Genomic DNA, 18,321 nt, shown 5'->3' with positions numbered 1-18,321 from the left:
TTGCCACCAGATTTGACTATTCTAATGCAATTCTGGCCTGCATCCCACATTGTAATTCTTCCTCCCAACACCAACTGTAAACTTGGGAAGTTATTCAAAATTATCCTGCTTATGTCTTAACTTGCACGAAACCTCATCCACTATTACCCCTGAGCTTACTGACGACACTGCATTCAGGGTAAACAAAATCACGAATTTAAAATTTTCATCCTTGCCGTCATGCCTTGCCTCCTCATTGTCTCTGTAATTTGGTTGCCCTGCAAGCCTTTGATATATTTGCACTGCTTTAATTCTGACCTGTTGGTCATTCCCAAATTTAATTGCTGTAGTATGAGTGGCTTTGCCTTCAACTTCCTGGACCTCAGGCTCTGCAATTTCTCCCTAAAGCACTCCATCTCTCAAGTACTGTTATTGTGCTGTTCTATATACTACTATTACGCTATGAATGTAAAGATAAAACAATTTTCAATCCAAGTGATTCCAAAATTTTTTTCCAGTGTGGGACGGCCTAAGCATGTACGTGTTATGGCTGGTGCTCTGGAGGGAGATATTTTCATTGGACCAAAAGCTGAGGTAATCTTATGTTTAATTGGCTTAGAACATATTTTCCACTACAGTTTTGACTGAGTGTTCTGTTTTTTGATGTTTTCTGTCTGCGTCAAGGGACATTGTTCCTTAGAATCGGCCCATATAGTCTGTGCCAGCTCTCCCAATGATCATCCCACTGAATGTTATCCTCCTGCTTTCTCACGTGTTACCTTGCACATTGTTCGTTTTCAGTCGGTCGATTTTAGAATGATCCCCAAGGGTAGAAAGGGAGCAAACATAACCATGCTATTTACGAAGGCAAAGGGAGAAAACGGGTAAGTTTAGGCCAATAAGTCTAAACATTGTCTTACCAATGTTAAAATGAATTATTAGTGATAACAGGACACTTAAGAAGCATCAAAGATAGGGCAAAGAAAACAGATTTCTGGAAGGAAAACCCATCTTCGGCAAATTTTCTTTTAAGGTAGTAGTTAAGAGGATAGGTGGTAGTACAGAGCATTGATGAGGAGGAATCAGTGAATGTGGTGTATTGCATTTTCTAAAAACATTTCAATAAAGGTATTACATAAAAAGATATTGCACATATTTAGGACTCGTGTGACTTGGGTAATATATCATGAATTGAGAATTGGTTAACAGGCAGAAAACAAAATAGAAATAAAGGGGCCATTTTTGGGTTGGCAGGCTGTAACAAGAGTTTAACATTCAGAGGGACCTGGGCTCTTTCTGCCTGAAAGCCAGTTAACATGCAGATATAGCAAGCATTTCAGAAAGCAAAGGGCTTTTTAGCCTTCATTAGGAAGGAATTGAAGTTTTGGGAGCAAGTGGGATAAGATCACTACCTACATGAATCATCACAAATTCACGGATTGGGTGCATTGCAAACAGACGTCATTTGTCTGTCATATTTGTGCTGGCTCTCCAAAGGAGCTGTTCACCTAATACTACTCCTTCTATCTTCCCCACCCCACCATAGTCCAGAACATTTTAAACATCAACATGCTTGAGTTGGGTCAAATAATCTGTTTCCAGAAAATGCTATATGATTTAAATATAAACTGAAGCTCTCCTATGTAGTGAGATAACAAAACGTAGAGCTGGATGAACACAGCGGGTCAAGCATCTTCTTAGGCCTGCTGTGTTCATCCAGCTCCACACTTTGTTGTCTTGGATTCTCCAGCATCTGCAGTTCCCATTATCTCTCCTATATAATATTGGGCCTAAAGGTCATATCTGTATTATATGATGAGAGTATAAGCATGATTGAACTGTTTACAAGATAACAAAATAATGTGTGGAGCATTAAGAGGATATAATTTCAATGAGGGGATCTGTTGAAACAAAGCACAAAAGTAAAGCTTGAGAAATTTGAAAAAAACAATTAAGGATGGTGACAAACTGGAACATCATTGAGGTATATTTGTAAGCGAGTTTTGAGAAGATTTGTAGCTCAGGTTGAGGTTCTGGATGTGAGTTTGCTCACTGAGCTGGAAAGTTCGTTTTCAGACGTTTCATCACTTTTTTTTGAAAAAATATACTGTATTCATAAGATGTACAAAAAATAAAACATATTTGTACACCTACCCAGTCATGCAAGCCGCTCCGGGTTACCCGGGGGTACGTACACCAACTAAAGGCAAAAGCAAAACAAAGAAGGAAAAAAAAAACAAAGCAAAGAAAATACCCCGGCAGTCGTCTCCCCGCACAGTCCCCGTTGGCCCCCTGACCAGTTGGGGAAGGCGCCAGCTGGGCCCAGTTACCAGATAGGGCCCTTTTTTCTATTCTGGACGAGAGGTTTCATACCGTGGTCTTTTCCCACCGCACCCTGGCAGCGGCTGCCCCAAGCTTTAGCGCGTCCCTCAGCACGTAGCCCTGGACCTTGGAGTGCGCCAGTCTGCAACACTCGGTCGGGGTCAGTTCTTTCAGCTGGCAGACCAGCACGTTGAGGGCAGACCAAAGAGCGTCTTTCACCGCTTTGATGGTCCTCCAGGCGCCATTGATGTTGGTCTCGATGTGCGTCCCAGGAAACAGCCCTTAGAGCACGGAGTCCCGCGTCATTGAGCTGCTAAGGACGAACCTCGACAAATACCACTGCATCCCCCTCCAGACCTCCTGCGCATAGGCACACTCCAGAAGGAGGTGATCGACAGTCTCTTGGCCCCAACAGCTGCAGAGGGCAGCGTGCAGTGGCGCAGAGATTCCGGGCATGCATAAAGGATCTCACTGGCAGAACCCCTCTCACCGCCAGCCAAGCAATGTCCTTGTGCTTGTTTGAAAGTTCTGGTGAGGAGGCATTCTGCCAAACGACTTTGGCAATCTGCGTGGGGAACCACACGATGGGATCCACCCTCTCCTTTTCCCGAAGGGTCTCGAGGATACTACGTGCTGACCACTGCCTGATGGCCTTGTGGTCAAAGGTGTTTCCCTTCAAAAACTTCTCCACGAAGGACAGGTGGTACGGGACGGTCCAACTACTCGGAGCATTCCGCGGCAACGAGGCCAGGCCCATCCTTTGCAACACCGGGGACAGGTAGAACCTCAGTAAGTAGTGACACTTGCTGTTTGTGTACTGAGGATCTGCGCACAGCTTGATGCAGCCACACACAAAGTTAGCCGTCAGGGCGAGGGTGGCGTTCGGTACGCCCTTTTCCCCCCCATTTTCCAGGTCTTTGTACATGGTGTCCCTGCAGACCCGGTCCATCCTCGACCCCCAAATGAAGTGGAAGATGGCCTGGGTGACCGCAGCGGCGCAGGTCCAGGGAATAGGCCAGGCCTGTGCCACATACAACAGTACCGAAAGCCCCTCACACCTGACAACCAGGTTCTTACCCGTGATGGAGGGGGTCCAGAGCGTCCACCTGCCCAGCTTCTGCTTCAATTTGGTGATACGCTCCTCCCTAGTCTTAGTGCATGCCCCAGCTCCACCGAACCAACCACCCAGGACCTTCAGGTAGTCTGTCCTGACGGTGAAGGGGATGAAGGAGCAGTTGTCCCGGTTCCCGAAGAACATGACCTCGCTCTTACCCCTATGGACTTTGGCACCCGAGGCCAGTTCAAACTGGCCGCAGATGTCCAAGAGCCTACTCAGCGACCGACAATCGGTGCAGAAGACGGCGACGTCGTCCATGTACAGGGAGGTCTTGACCTGAAGACCTCCGCTGCCTGGGATAGTCACGCCCTTCAGGCTCACGTCCTTCCTGATGGATGCAGCAAAGGGCTCCACACAGCACACGAACAAGGCAGGAGAGAGCGGACAGCCCTGCCTGACTCCAGATCTGACGGGAAAACTGTCCAATTCCCACCCGTTGATCGAGACTGCGCTAACGATGTTGGTGTAGAACAGCTGGATCCAATTGCGGATGCCCTCCCCGAACCCCAATTTGGAGAGGACGTCCCTCATGTAAGCATGACACCCCCTGTCGAAGGCCTTCTCCTGGCCCAGGCTGACGAGGCAGGTGTCCACCTGCCTGTCCTACACATAGGCGATTGTATCCCTGATCGTATCCGCGAGGCTCTCAGCGATCTTCCTGCCCGGCACAGCACAGGTTTGGTCAGGGTGAATCACCGACTCCAGGACAGACCTGAACCGGTTGGCTATGACCTTGGCCAGGATTTTGTAGTCCACGTTCAATAGTGAATGGGACGCCAATTCTTAATTTCTTCCCTCTCTCCCTTCCTCTTGTAAATGAGGGTGAAGATGCCTTTCCTCATGGACTTGCACATTTCCCCTGCCCGAAACGCACTATCGTACAGCTCCAGCAGGTCCTGGCCGACCAGGTCCCACAGAGCGGAAAACAGCTTGACCGGTAAGCCATCGCTCCCGGGAGTCTTATTCCTCTCCAAGGACTTGAGGGCTCTGGTCAGCTCGTCCAGGGATATCGGCCAGTCCAGCCACTCCCTCGTGCCGTCGTCTAAGACCTCCATGATAGACAACAGGAACAACTCGGAGGCCGTGCTGTCGGTGGGCTTCGTGTTGTACAGCCCGGCATAGAAGGATCTGCTGATCCTCAACATGTCGGGCCGAGACAACGTCACCGAGCCGTCGTCCTCCTTCAGCCGGCTAAGCACAGAGCTGTCTTTGTGCACCTTCTGGAAGAAGAAATGCGAGCACGTCTCATCCTGCTCCACGGAGCGGACCGTGGACCGGAAGATTATCCTGGAGGCCTCCGCGGCAAAGAGCGAGGCTTGCTGGCCCCTCACCTCGCGGAGGTCCTCTGTGACATCGACCCCCATCAACTGCAGAAGGAGCAGGTTCTGCACCCTTTTCTGGAGTCGCAACAGCTTTCCCCGCCTCTCTCTCACCTTCCGAACACCCTTGAGGACAAAGAACCTCTTGATGTTCTCCTTCACCGTCTCCCATCAGTCGCCCGGAGACTCAGAGGGGTTTCACAGTTCTCCAACCGGCATACTCCCTCTTAAGCTCCTCGACGTTCTCTGGGGTCAACAGAGTCGTGTTGAGCTTCCACGTCCCCTTGCCGGCCGGCTGGTCGTCCTTGTAAGTGATAGTTGGCCAGCAGGAGGCAGTGGTCAGAGAAGAACACCGGCTCGCCGCTGGTGGACCTGACCGAGAACGCCCGTGACACAAATAGGAAGTCTATCCTTGAGTGAATAGACCCATCTGGCCAAGACCAGGTGTACCTCCGCTGCGCTCCGTCTGCAGGGGTGCTGAAGATGTCGAGCAGCTTGGCGTCCTTCACCGTGCCCATCAGGAATCTGGACGTGACGTCCAGTTGACTCCCCCCACCCGCTGTCCCCACACCGGATCTTCCGTCTGCATCAATGATGCAGTTGAAGTCTCTGCCTAGGATGACCGGCCTGGACGTAGCCAGTAGGGGTGGAAGCCGCTGCAGGACAGCCAACCGCTCACTCCGTACCGCTGGGGCGTACACGTTGATCAGCCTCAGGGGAGCGTTCCTGTAGGTGACGTCAGCCACTAGGAGGCGCCCCCCCCCACCACCTCCTGAACTTGAGAGATGGTGAAGTTGCGCCCCCGCAGCAGAATAGCCAGGCCCGAGGAGCGACAGTCGTTACCCCAAAACCAGATTGAAGGCCCCCAGGTCCAGGCGCCGGACCATTTCCCGTACCTGCTGAGGTGCGGTATCCCGCACTCCTGCAGAAACAGGAGGTCCGCCTTGACAGTGGTCAGGTAGGCCAACGTGGACACACATCTTGCGGTGGACTTGACGCTGCGCGCATTAATGCTCGCAACTCATACCCCCATTGTGGGCAGTGACTGCAGTACCCTCCCCAAGTCCAAGGTCCAGCCCCTCCATCTGTCCCGTCACGCCCATTGCCCGGGCTAACCGCTGGACGCTCTCTGGGCTCAGGAAACCGTCGGTGCTGCCTTCCGGGTGGCATCCCCCTGTCGGGGATATGGAGGCAGGAGAGTCTGGCTCTGGGTCAGGCTGGGGACGCGCTGTTTCCTCCTTCCCACCTGGAAGTTCCGGGGGGCCCTCCAGGGCCCCAGCGGCACGTGACTGGGTGTCGGAGGGAGCCTCAGGATGCCTCCGTCACCTGGAAGCGGGGTGCTGCTTTCCTTCTCCCTTGAGATCTTTAGCTTCTGCTTTGGGCGGGCCCCCTCCAAATCTCCCTTGAGAGAGGAGCTCTTATAGCCCCCCTGTAGCTGCCTCTTCCCACCTGATGGTTGTGGTTCCTGGGCCCGCCGATGCGCCTTCCTCCTCACTTTCCGGACCATCGTCCACTCCCCTGGGTCGCCCGTTGCCGCCTCCATCGACTCCGGGTTGTCGGGGGGGAGCGGAGACTGGAGGGGCGCTTTGCTGGCCTCGGTCCCATCCCGCGGGGCTGGGCCCTCCTGCACGATCTGGCCCTCCTGCACATTAGTGGGGTCCTTGCAGGGCCCTTCCTGTCCTCGGGGTGGAGGGGGGGCTGACCCCGCATTGCCCCTGCCGGCGACCTGGGCGTAGGTGGTCCCCCGCTGCAGGCATGCCCTATCGAGGTGGCCTGCTTCCCCGCAAAGGTTGCAGCTTTTGCCTTGTGGACAATCCTTTGCAAGGTGTCCCTCCTCCCTGCAGATGGTGGCTTTGCAGTCGGCTGCCATGTGACCTGACCTACCACAGGCATGGCAGACTTTAGCTTGCCCTGCGTAGGTCAGGTAGCCCTTGCTCCTGCCGATCGCGAAGCTGGATGGTGGGTGTACGACGTTCCCGTCCGCGCCCATCCTCAGCGTCACCTTGACCTGCCTCTTACTGGTCCAGATGCCAAAGGGGTCCATAATGTCAGTTAGGTCCCCTTCCACTTTCACATACCTTCCAAGAAAGGTCAGGACATCAACTGCTGGCACGTGCGGGTTGTACATGTGTACAGTCACCATACGGCTCCTCTGTGCTGGCATCACAAACAGCGGGACAGCGGTCAATACAGAGAGGGGGCCCTCACCTCCTTTCTCCTTGAAAACCTCCAGGAAGCGCTCGCAAAGCTCAGCACTCCGGAAGGTCACGTCGTAAAAACCTCCTCCGGGGAAATCCTGCAGGCAGTAAATGTCCGCAGCAGCGAACTCACAGCAGTCCAACAGGACCCTCTTCACGAAGAAGGTGCAGTCCACAGGTGCACCTTCATCCACCTTCTTCACAGAAACACGGATGGTGTTCCGGACCCCCTGACCTGGGGCATGAGCACTTGCCACAGCCATCGTTGCAGGTTGGCTGCTCCCTTGAACCAGCATTAGGCCAAAGCCAGCATTAAGATCCACCGGTTGCAAGGGTGCACAGCCAACCCGACGTCTTCCTTCCACCTCCAACACAGTGCTCTCCTCCTCTCAGTCCACAAAAGAGTGGGCCTTTATTTTGTTCCAGATGTAAGCTGGTTCACTGAGCTTGAAGGTTTGTTCCCAGACATTTCATCACCATTCTGGGTAACATCATCAGTGAGCCTCCAACAAAGCACTGATGTTATGTCCCGCTTTCTATTTATCTGGTTAGGTTTCCTTGGGTTGGTGATGCCATTTCCTGTGTTGGTGATGTCATTTCCTGTTCTTTTTCTCAGGGGATGGTAGATTGGCTCCAAATCTATGTGTTTGTTGATGGAGTTCCGGTTGGAATGCCATCCTTCTAGGAATTCTCGTGCGTGTCTCTGTTTGGCTTGTCCTAGGATGGATGTGTTGTCCCAATCAAAGTGGTGTCCTTCCTCATCTGTACGTAAGGATACGAGTGATAGTGGGTCATGTCGTTTTGTGGCTAGTTGATGTTCATGTATCCTGGTGGCTAACTTTCTGCCAGTTTGTCCAGTGTAGTGTTTTTTGGACTACATTGGACAAACTGGCAGAAAGCTAGTCACCAGGATACGTGAACATCAACTAGCCACAAAAAGACATGACCCACTATCACTCGTATCCTTACGTACAGATGAGGAAGGACACCACTTTGATTGGGACAACACATCCAACCTAGGACAAGCCAAACAGAGACACGCACGAGAATTCCTAGAAGGATGGCATTCCAACCGGAACTCCATCAACAAACACATTGATTTGGAGCCAATCTACCATCCCCTGAGAAAAAGAACAGGAAATGACATCACCAACACTGGAAATGACATTCGCAACACAAGGAAACCTAACCAGATAAATAGAAAGCGGGACATAACACCAGTGCTTTGTTGGAGGCTCACTGATGATGTTACCTAGAATGGTGACAAAACGTCTGGGAACAAACCGTCAAGCTCAGTGAACCAGCTCACATCTCGAACACAATAAAGACCCACTCTCTTGTGGACTGAGAGGACGAGAGTGCAGTCTTGGAGGTGAAAGGAGGACGTCGGGTTGGCTGTGCACCCTTGCGACCAGTGGATCTTAATGCTGGATTCGGCCTAACGCTGGTTCAGGGGAGCAGCCAACCTGCAACGATGGCTGCGGCAAGTGCTCGTGCCCCAGGTCAGGGGGTCCGGAACACCATCCGTGTTTCCGTAAAGAAGGTGGATGAAGGTGCACCTGTGGACCGCACCTTCTTCGTGAAGAGGGTCCTGTTGGACTGTTGTGGGTTCGCTGCTGCGGACATTTACTGCCTGCAGGATTTCCCCGGAGGAGGTTTTTATGATGTGACCTTCAGGAGTGCCAAGCTTTGCGAGCGCTTCCTGGAGGTTTTCAAGGAGAAAGGAGGTGAGGGCCCCCTCTCTGTATTGACCGCTGTTTGTGATGCCAGCGCAGAGGAGCTGTATGGTGACTGTACACATGTACAACCCGCATGTGCCAGCAGTTGATGTCCTGACCTTCCTCGGAAGGTATGTGAAGGTGGAAGGGGACCTAACTGACATGGTGGACCCCTTTGGCATCTGGACGAGTAAGAGGCAGGTCAAGGTGACACTGAGGATGGGCGCAGACGGGAATGTCGCACACCCACCGTCCAGCTTCGCGATCGGCGGGAGCAGGGGCTACCTGACCTATGCAGGGCAACCTAAAGTCTGCCATGCCTGTGGTAGGTCAGGTCCCATGGTGGCCGACTGCAAAGCCACCATCTGCAGGAACTGCAGGGAGGAGGGACACCTTGCAAAGGATTGCCCACGAGAGAGAAGCTGCAACCTTTGCGGGGAAGCGGGCCACTTCTATAGGGCATGCCCGCGGCGGGGTACCACCTACGCCCAGGTCGCCGGCAGGGGAAATGCGGGGCCAGCCCCCCCGGAGGAGAGGAAGGCACCAGGGCCCCGCAAGGACCCCACTAATGTGCAGGAGGGCCAGGCCGTGCAGGAGGGCCCAGCCCTGCAGGATGGGCCCGAGGCCAGCAAAGCACCCCTGCAGGCTCCAATCCCCCCCGACAACCCGGAGCCAATGGAGGCGGCGACAGGCGACCCAGGGGAGTGGACTACAGTCCGGAAAGCGAGGAGGAAGGTGCGTCGACGGGCCCGGGAACCGCAACAGTCAGGAGGGAAGAGACAGCTACAGGGGGGCTATAAGAGCTCCTCTGACGAGGAGGATTCGGAGAGGGCCCACCCGAAGCAGAAGTTAAAGGTCTCGAGGGGGAAGGAAAGCAGCACCCCGCTTCCAGGTGACGGGAGGCGTCCTGAGGCTCACTCCGACACCCAGTCAAGTGCCGCTGGAGCACTGGAGGGCCCCCCGGAACTTCCAGGCGGGAAGGAGGAAACAGCACGTCCCCAGCCTGATCCGGAGCCGGACCCTCCTGCCTCCGCACCCCTGACGGGGGGATGCCACCCGGAAGGCAGCACAGACGGTTTCCTGAGCCCAGAGAGCGTCCAGCAGTTAGCCCGGGCAATGGGCATGAAGGGACAGATGGAGGGGCTGGGCCTTGGACTTGGGGAGGGTACTGCGGTCACTGCCCACAATGGGGGTACGAATTGCGAGCATTAATGTGCGCAGCGTCAAGTCCACTGCAAGATGTGTGTCCACGTCGGCCTACCTGACCACCATCAAGGCGGACCTCCTGTTTCTGCAGGAGTGCGGGATACCGCACCTCGGCAGGTACGGGAAATGGTCCGGCGCCTGGACCTGTGGGCCTTCGATCTGGTCGGGGGGTAACGACTGTCGCTCCTCGGGCCTGGCTATTCTGCTGCGGGGGCACAACTTCACCATCTCTCAAGTTCAGGAGGTGGTGGGGGGGCGCCTCCTAGTGGCTGACATGACCTACAGGAATGCTCCCCTGAGGCTGATCAACGTGTACGCCCCAGTGGTACGGAGTGAGCGGTTGGACGTCCTGCAGCGGCTTCCACCCCTGCTGGCTACGTCCAGGCCGGTCATCCTAGGCGGAGACTTCAACTGCATCATTGATGCAGATGGAAGATCCAGCGTGGGGACAGCGGGTGGGGGGATTCAACTGGACGTCACGTCCAGATTCCTGATGGGCACGGTGAAGGACGCCAAGCTGCTCGACGTCTTCAGCACCCCTGCAGACGGAGCGCAGCAGAGGTACACCTGGTCGTGGCCAGACGGGTCTATCCGCTCAAGGATAGACTTCCTGTTTGTGTCACGGACGTTCTCGGTCAGATCCACTGGTGTCGAGCCGGTGTTCTTCTCTGACCACTGCCTCCTGTTGGCCGACTGTCACTTACAGGACGACCAGCCGGCCGGCAAGGCGACGTGGAAGCTCAACACGACTCTGTTGACCCCAGAGAACGTCGAGGAGCTTAAGAGGGAGTACACCGGTTGGAGAACCGTGAAACCCCTCTTTGAGTCTCCAGGCGACTGGTGGGAGACGGTGAAGGAGAACATCAAGAGGTTCTTTGTCCTCAAGGGTGTTCAGAAGGCAAGAGAGAGGCGGGGAATGCTGTCGCGACTCCAGAAAAGGGTGCAGAACCTGCTCCTTCTGCAGTTGATGGGGGTCGATGTCACGGAGGACCTCCGCGAGGTGAGGGGCCAGCAAGCCTCGGTCTTCGCCGCGGAGGCCTCCAAGATAATCTTCCGGTCCAGGGTCCGCTCCGTGGAGCAGGACGAGACGTGCTCGCGTTTCTTCTTTCAGAAGGTGCACAAAGAGAGCTCTGTGCTTAGCCGGCTGAAGGAGGACGACGGCTCGGTGACGTCGTCTCGGCCCGACGTTTTGAGGATCAGCAGATCCTTCTATGCCGGACTGTACGACACGAAGCCCACGGACAGCACGGCCTCCGAGTCGTTCCTGTCGTCTATCACGGAGGTCTTAGACGACGGCACGAGGGAGTGGCTGGACCGGCCGATATCCCTGGACGAGCTGGCCAGAGCCCTCATGTCCTTGCAGAGGAATAGGACTCCCGGAAGCGATGGCTTACCGGTCGAGCTGTATTCTGCTCTGTGGGGCCTGGTCGGCCAGGACCTGCTGGAGGTGTACGATAGTGCGCTTCGGGCAGGGGAAATGTGCAAGTCCATGAGGAAGGGCATCATCACCCTCATTTACAAGAGGAAGGGGGAGAGGGAAGAAATTAAGAATTGGCGTCCCATTTCACTTTTGAACGTGGACTACAAAATCCTGGCCAAGGTCATTGCCAACCGGGTCAGGTCTGTCCTGGAGTCGGTGATTCACCCTGACCAAACCTGTGCTGTGCCGGGCAGGAAGATCGCTGAGAGCCTCGCGCTCATCAGGGATACGATCGCCTACGTACAGGACAGGCGGGTGGACACCTGCCTCGTCAGCCTGGACCAGGAGAAGGCCTTCGACAGGGTCTCTCATGCTTACATGAGGGACGTCCTCTCCAAATTGGGGTTCGGGGAGGGCATCTGCAATTGGATCCGGCTGCTCTACGCCAACATCGTTAGCGCAGTCTCGATCAACGGGTGGGAATCAGACAGTTTTCCTGTTAGATCTGGAGTCAGGCAGGGCTGCCCGCTCTCTCCTGCCTTGTTCGTTTGCTGTGTGGAGCCCTTCGCCGCCTCCATCAGGAAGGACGTGAGCCTGAAGGGCGTGACTATCCCAGGCAGCGGAGGCCTTCAGGTCAAGACCTCCCTGTACATGGATGATGTCGCCGTCTTCTGCACCGATCGTCGGTCGGTGAGTAGGCTGTTGGACATCTGCGGCCAGTTTGAACTGGCCTCGGGTGCCAAAGTCAATAGGGGTAAGAGCGAGGTCATGTTCTTCGGGAACCGGGACGACCGCTCCTTCATCCCCTTCACCGTCAGGACAGACTACCTGAAGGTGCTGGGTGTTTGGTTTGGTGGAGCTGGGGCATGCACTAAGACTTGGGAGGAGCGTATCTCCAAATTTAAGCAGAAGCTGGGCAGGTGGACGCTCCGGTCCCTCTCCATCGCGGGTAAGAACCTGGTTGTCAGGTGCGAGGGGCTTTCGGTACTGTTGTATGTGGCGCAGGCCTGGCCTATTCCCTGGACCTGCGCCGCTGCAGTCACTCGGTCCATCTTCCACTTCATTTGGGGGTCGAGGATGGAACGGGTCCGCAGAGATACCATGTACAAAGACCTGGGAAATGGGGGAAAGGGCGTACCGAACGCCACCCTCACCCTGACGGCTACCTTTGTGTGTGGCTGCATCAAGCTGTGCGTAGATCCTCAGTACGCAAACACCAAGTGTCACTACTTACTGAGGTTCTACCTGTCCCCGGTGTTGCGAAGGATGGGCCTGGCCTCGTTGCCGCGGAACGCTCCGAGTAGTTGGACCGTTCCGTACCACCTGTCCTTCGTGGAGAAATTTTTGAAAGGAAACACCTTTGACCACAAGGCCGTCAGGCAGTGGTCAGCACATAGTATCCTCAGGACCCTTCGGGAAAAGGAGAGGGTGGATCCCGTCGTGTGGTTCCCCATGCAGACTGCCAAAGTCGTTTGGCAGAATGCCTCATCGCCAGAACTTTCAAACAAGCACAAGGACATTGCTTGGCTGGCGGTGAGAGGGGTTCTGCCAGTGAGATCCTTTATGCATGCCCGGAATCTCTGCACCACCGCACGCTGCCCTCGAGGTGGCTGTGGGGGGGACGAGACTGTCGATCACCTCCTACTGGAGTGTGCCTATGCGCAGGAGGTCTGGAGGGGGATGCAGTGGTATTTGTCGAGGTTCGTCCCGAGCAGCTCCGTGACGCGGGACTCCGTGCTCTACGGGCTGTTTCCGGGGACGCACACCGAGACCAACATCAACTGCGCCTGGAGGACCATCAATGCGGTGAAAGACGCTCTTTGGTCTGCCCGCAACTTGCTGGTCTGCCAGCTGAAAGAACTGACCCCGACCGAGTGTTTGCAGACTGGTGCACTCCAAGGTCCAGGGCTACGTGCTGAGGGACGCGCTAAAGCTTGGGGCAGCCGCCGCCAAGGCGCGGTGGGGAAAGACCACCGTATGAGCCCCCTCGTCCAGAAAAGGGAAAAGAATCCTATCTGGTAACTGGGCCCAGCTGGCGCCTTCCCCAACTGGTCAGGGGGCAAACTGGGACTGTGCGGGGTGACGACTGCCGGGGCGGTTTCTTTGCTTGGTTTCTTTTTTCTCTGTTTTGTTTTTTTTTTCCCTTTAGTTGGTGTACGTACCCCCAGGTAACCCGGAGTGGCTTGCATGACTGGGTAGGTGTATAAATGTTTTATTTTTTGTACATTCTATGAATAAAGTATATTTTTTCAAATAAAAAAAAAAGGTGATGAAATGTCTGAAAATGAACCTTCTAGCTCAGTGAGCAAACTCACCTCTAGGTATATTTGTGTAGTTTCTACGTTTTTCTGCCAACCAGATTTTTTTCAATTTTGATGACAGAGTATTTGAGTGACATTTTGCTATGACAAATCCCATTGTATTTTTGAATGATTAGGAGCACAGGGGCCTGTTAACTATCAGGTATCCAATGGAACATGGAATTGTAAAAGACTGGAATGACATGGAACGGATTTGGCAGTATGTGTATTCCAAAGACCAACTCCAGACATTCTCTGAAGAGGTGAGTTGAATGCTTTCAATATAAAATGTTTGGACTCTAGACAAGATTATACTATCACCATATTTACTTTTATACCTTTTGCTCCTTTATGATATCTGGATTTGCAACCCATGAATCTTTGTGCTCATGAGGGTGGCCCCAGAACCAATTTTCATTTCTTTCCTCATTTGACAAGTCTTGACAGGTGTGGTTGATAGGCAATTTCAATTGAAGTGCTATCCACAGTTTTGCAGGAGGTCTGTGCCCCAACCTCCCACAGATAACAAGGATTTGGTGCATATACTTTAAATAAATTAAACCCAAAGTGTATTTGCATACACTATGCAGACAGTAAAAATTGCAAACAAATGCAAATGCAAATGAAACTTATTTAGGAGATCTTAACTCTCAGTATTTCTGGCACAAAATAAAATGTTTGATTGCCCAATTCAATGCAGTTTATTTTTATCTGGTTTGCTTTCATTTTCAAAGTGTTTTAGAGCTTTACACATTGGAGGGTCATATGTTTTTAATTCAAAAATCTGTGTGCTAAGGTGAACAGAATCATGTATAACTTTAAATTTATTTATTTATACATTGTGTGTATGTTATTTGTACATTGTTTTAGTTTTATTTTGATTTAGTTCTGTGAATGGTCCAAAGTGTCTCAAGTTTGTTAATCCATGCATTTCAATTAGGGTTTACAGCCTTTGAGTAGAATTTGAGGTGAACAGCTCTGTGCATTAGAAACAAGGGTAAAATAGAGAAATAAAACTGTTGTTGCCCAGAATCAAGGTGCCTTAATGGTCAGTAAGTATTTGCAGATTCAATCAGAGGGAAAGGTTACTGTTAGTTTAGCAGACCCCAGAAATAGTCAGGTATTGGAAAAGATTCCTCAGTTGCTTAGGAAAAAAAAACTCCACACCAGAAAAGTTGTGGATGCTGAAGGTATGGAAAATCCATTTGTATTATTCCCTGAAACTGTTTAGAAATCGCTAAGAAGAAGCTTCCAGAAACCAATTGCAACTGTGTCAAGTAAACAAGGAAGTTCAAAATGGAGACAGGAAATCTTTTGCTGAAGTTTGTGTCTGTAAGGTTATTGTTGAGAATAAGAGCATTGAATTTTTGTTTCTAATATTTGTAGTAAGACTTTTCAAATAGTTCTTATAGGGTGTAAAATAGTGTGTTTTTCCTTTTGTGTCTAATATAGTTTGTTATTTTGTTAAAAGTACATCAGTCTTTTGTGAATATGTTCAGTGACTGACCACCACAGTAAACAAATAACAAATAAAATTTCTGGCCTTTCAAGCCAGTTTTCACTTCAGGATCTGATTTTCAGTATTACCATCAGTTGGGTGGCATAACAATTTAAATACAAATATTTGTTTTCTTCTCAGCTTATCATATTTGTGCTGTTAAGCATGGCACAGCAAAATATTTATTTACTCATTTTCTGTCCTGAAGAAGTTAACTTCTTGCTAGGGAGTGGTGCCATGAGCACTTTGGCAGCTAACCCAAGTGGCCACGCTTTCATATATTAGCCTAAACAATAACTCTTGGCAGGGCTTTCAGATTTGAGCACACTGAAGCTAAGTCCTTGCCTCCACTGAACACATGGTTTAGATAGCAGTTGGGTTTGGTGCTTTCTCCAGCTTCTGAATTTTTTTAGGATAAAATAACTTCAACCCCGTTGTCTCCCTTTTTATTAACCCAACCTGTTGCTAATGCTCCTTGCATGCTTGCTTACTTTCTTTCAGTCACATTCCACCCACCAGTTTCCTTTTAGCTGCACCCTCCCTCCCACTACTTGCACTCACCCAATGATGTGAACCATTTGGACTCTGCTTATGAGTCTCAGAACTCAGTTCCTGCTTCTTTGAAAAAAAGAATGAGGGAGCCTATATTTAAAGTGATGTTCAAAGGAAGCAAGGATGTTGTGAGAAAAGCCTCTTCACACAGTCGGAAGTTAGAATATAGATTCCACTGTCTGAAAATGTTGTGGAGGCAGGTTCAACTGAGGCATTCAAGAGGGCATTGGCTGATTATTTGAGTAGAAATGGTGTGAAGAACAAAAGCAGGAGATTGACACTTGGTTATAGAACCAGTGCAGGCACGATAGGCTAAAAGGTTTCCTTCTGCACCATAACAGTTCTGTAATTCTGTGTCCTCCATTTGGTTCGTTGCCCAAATACTCCAGCCAAAAACCAGACCCTGACAATTTATAGAATAGAAAATACATCTCTGATGGAGCTGCAGATTGGATTATTGCCTTGTTTTCAGTTGTACAGGTATGCATTTTCATAGTAGGATCAAATTGTTACAGTTGCTGGAATCTGTACTGACAATTGCAAATGCTGGAGATCACAGCAAGTCAGACAGCATCCATGGAGAGAGAGCAAGCTAATGTTCTGAATCACGTTAGCTTGCTCTGTCCGTGGATGCTGTCTGTTTCACTGTGATCTCCAGCATTTGTTGTTTTCAACATGCATTTTTAAATATTTGTTTTGTGTGCAAATTTACTGGAACTAGAATTATAGGATGATTACAACACACAAAGTGGCCACAACTTGTCTGTGCAGGCTCCTTGCAAGAGCAACTTGAATAGTCCCGTTCCTCCACCCATCCCCATTGTTCTGTAATTATCCATAATTCTTTTCAGATAATTATCCAATTTCTTGTGAATCTGCTATCACCACCACTGAAACTATCCATTCCAAATTTTGACCTCAGACTGTATTAAAATTTTATGTTTGTGTGGTTTCTTTGTATTTTTGCCATTCTCCTTTAAACCTATTTCCTCTAATTCTTGATCCTACTATCAACAGGAACCGTTTCTGTATTAAAAGCAAAATACCACAGATGATGAAAATCTAAAATAAAAGTAGAAAATGCTGGAGAAACTCAGCAGGCCCGGCAGCATCTGTGGAGAGAGAAACTTAGCTAACATTTTGAGTCCAAAAATACTCTTCTTCAGAAGCATTAAGTCTGTTTCTCTCTCTCTCCACAGATACTGTCAAACCTGCTGAGTTTCTGTTGCACTTTGTTTTTATTTCAGACCTCCAGCATTTGCAATACTTTTGCTTTTATTCATTATTTCAAAACCATTGCCTTGCATCTTTTCTGCATCCTGTCCAAAACATTCACATCCTCACTGAAGTATAGGGCCCAGAAGTGGACACAGCATGCCAGTTGAACTAAATGTGGTGATTTGTAAAAGTTTGTTTTAACTTCCTTAGCTTTGTATACAGAAAGTGCAGAATCATGTGTGCCTTATTAATTACTTCTTTCATTTGCATGCCACCTTCAATGATCTGTATGCACAGAATTGTATTGTTAGCATTACCTGGTTCTTCCTACTAAAATGTATCTCTTCACATTTCTCTGCATTAAATATAAACTGCCATGTGTCCACCCATTCCACCAAGTTATACATGTCCTGATAAATTTAATCATTACAGTTGTCATACTTCTAACTTTTACGACATCTGTTATGTTTTGGAGTTGTGCCCTACACACCCCAATATAGTTCATTACAATAGAATTTTAGTCCACCACTAATATAGCAAGAAAAGTGTGGTCCCAATACCAGTTTCACTATATTATTTTCTCCAGTCCAAAAACAAATGTTGGATAGTACAACAGGAGCTGTAAGTCCATTAAAGAATTTTTGTTTATTTGAAATCCTGCGATTAGTCTTTGCACAGCAATAAAACCTGCTTTAACGTTAGATTTAGAACAGTGGTTTCATAAGACATTCAACATGTGATTTTGTTTTCCCCTCAAGGGCAAATGCTGGCCTAGCCACTGATGCCTACATCCCATGAACAAATAAATAAGAAAAAGAATATGAATGTCAATTAATCTTCCACTTTTAATAATTGGCTAAGGTGGAATGTTATTTTACTAGTGGTAATCATTCACTGTTTTGTTAAATGTGTTCTGAAGCATCTACTGTTAATAGCCACTGAAGAGTATCCTCCCACCTGCAATGCAATTTTCTGCTTGGCAGTTTATGTTAACTATAATGCCTGATCAGTCACATCTTTGTTTTCTTTGTATAATTGTTCAATGTCTTAAAAAGCTACATGGTCAGCATGATTTTTCTTACCTTACAAACTATGATACATGAACTGTATTTTGCTAACCAGCTTATCCTGATGGTTGGGTTTTCTTCCAATTGAAAGAAAATGCCTTTAAAATAAAAATTCGATTATGCGGATTTTGTTGAAAGTTCTTGCAATTTTTTTAAATTGAATCATCATCAACATTGTTTTGGCAGTTTGAATCATGCTACATTTATAGAGCATGTGAGAAGCTGCTTTGTTAATTGAAAGGGCAATGACATGTGCTTTATCTTCTCTTGTTCTCAGCATCCTGTACTCCTCACAGAAGCTCCTTTGAATCCAAGGAAAAACCGTGAACGTGCTGCTGAGGTTTTCTTTGAGACTTTCAATGTCCCTGCTCTGTTCATCTCAATGCAGGCAGTACTTAGTCTGTTAG

General features: G+C 50.1%; 1 protein-coding gene across 1 annotated transcript in view; it reads left to right on the top strand.

Annotated features, from left to right (window-relative positions):
- The window catches only part of LOC125462075 (alpha-centractin), a 58,760-nt gene that overhangs the window by 23,467 nt on the left and 16,972 nt on the right, over positions 1-18,321 (top strand). Inside the window, 3 exon segments of the mRNA XM_048551585.2 lie at positions 498-573; positions 13,717-13,842; positions 18,192-18,316. Of these exon segments, the coding sequence (XP_048407542.2) occupies positions 498-573; positions 13,717-13,842; positions 18,192-18,316 (327 nt within the window).

The sequence above is a fragment of the Stegostoma tigrinum genome, chromosome 20 (genome assembly GCF_030684315.1).
Source record: "Stegostoma tigrinum isolate sSteTig4 chromosome 20, sSteTig4.hap1, whole genome shotgun sequence".
In the NCBI taxonomy this organism is placed as follows: domain Eukaryota; kingdom Metazoa; phylum Chordata; class Chondrichthyes; order Orectolobiformes; family Stegostomatidae; genus Stegostoma; species Stegostoma tigrinum.
The sequence above is the reverse complement of the archived record's forward strand: the minus strand, read 5'-3'. Positions and strand labels throughout refer to the sequence as shown.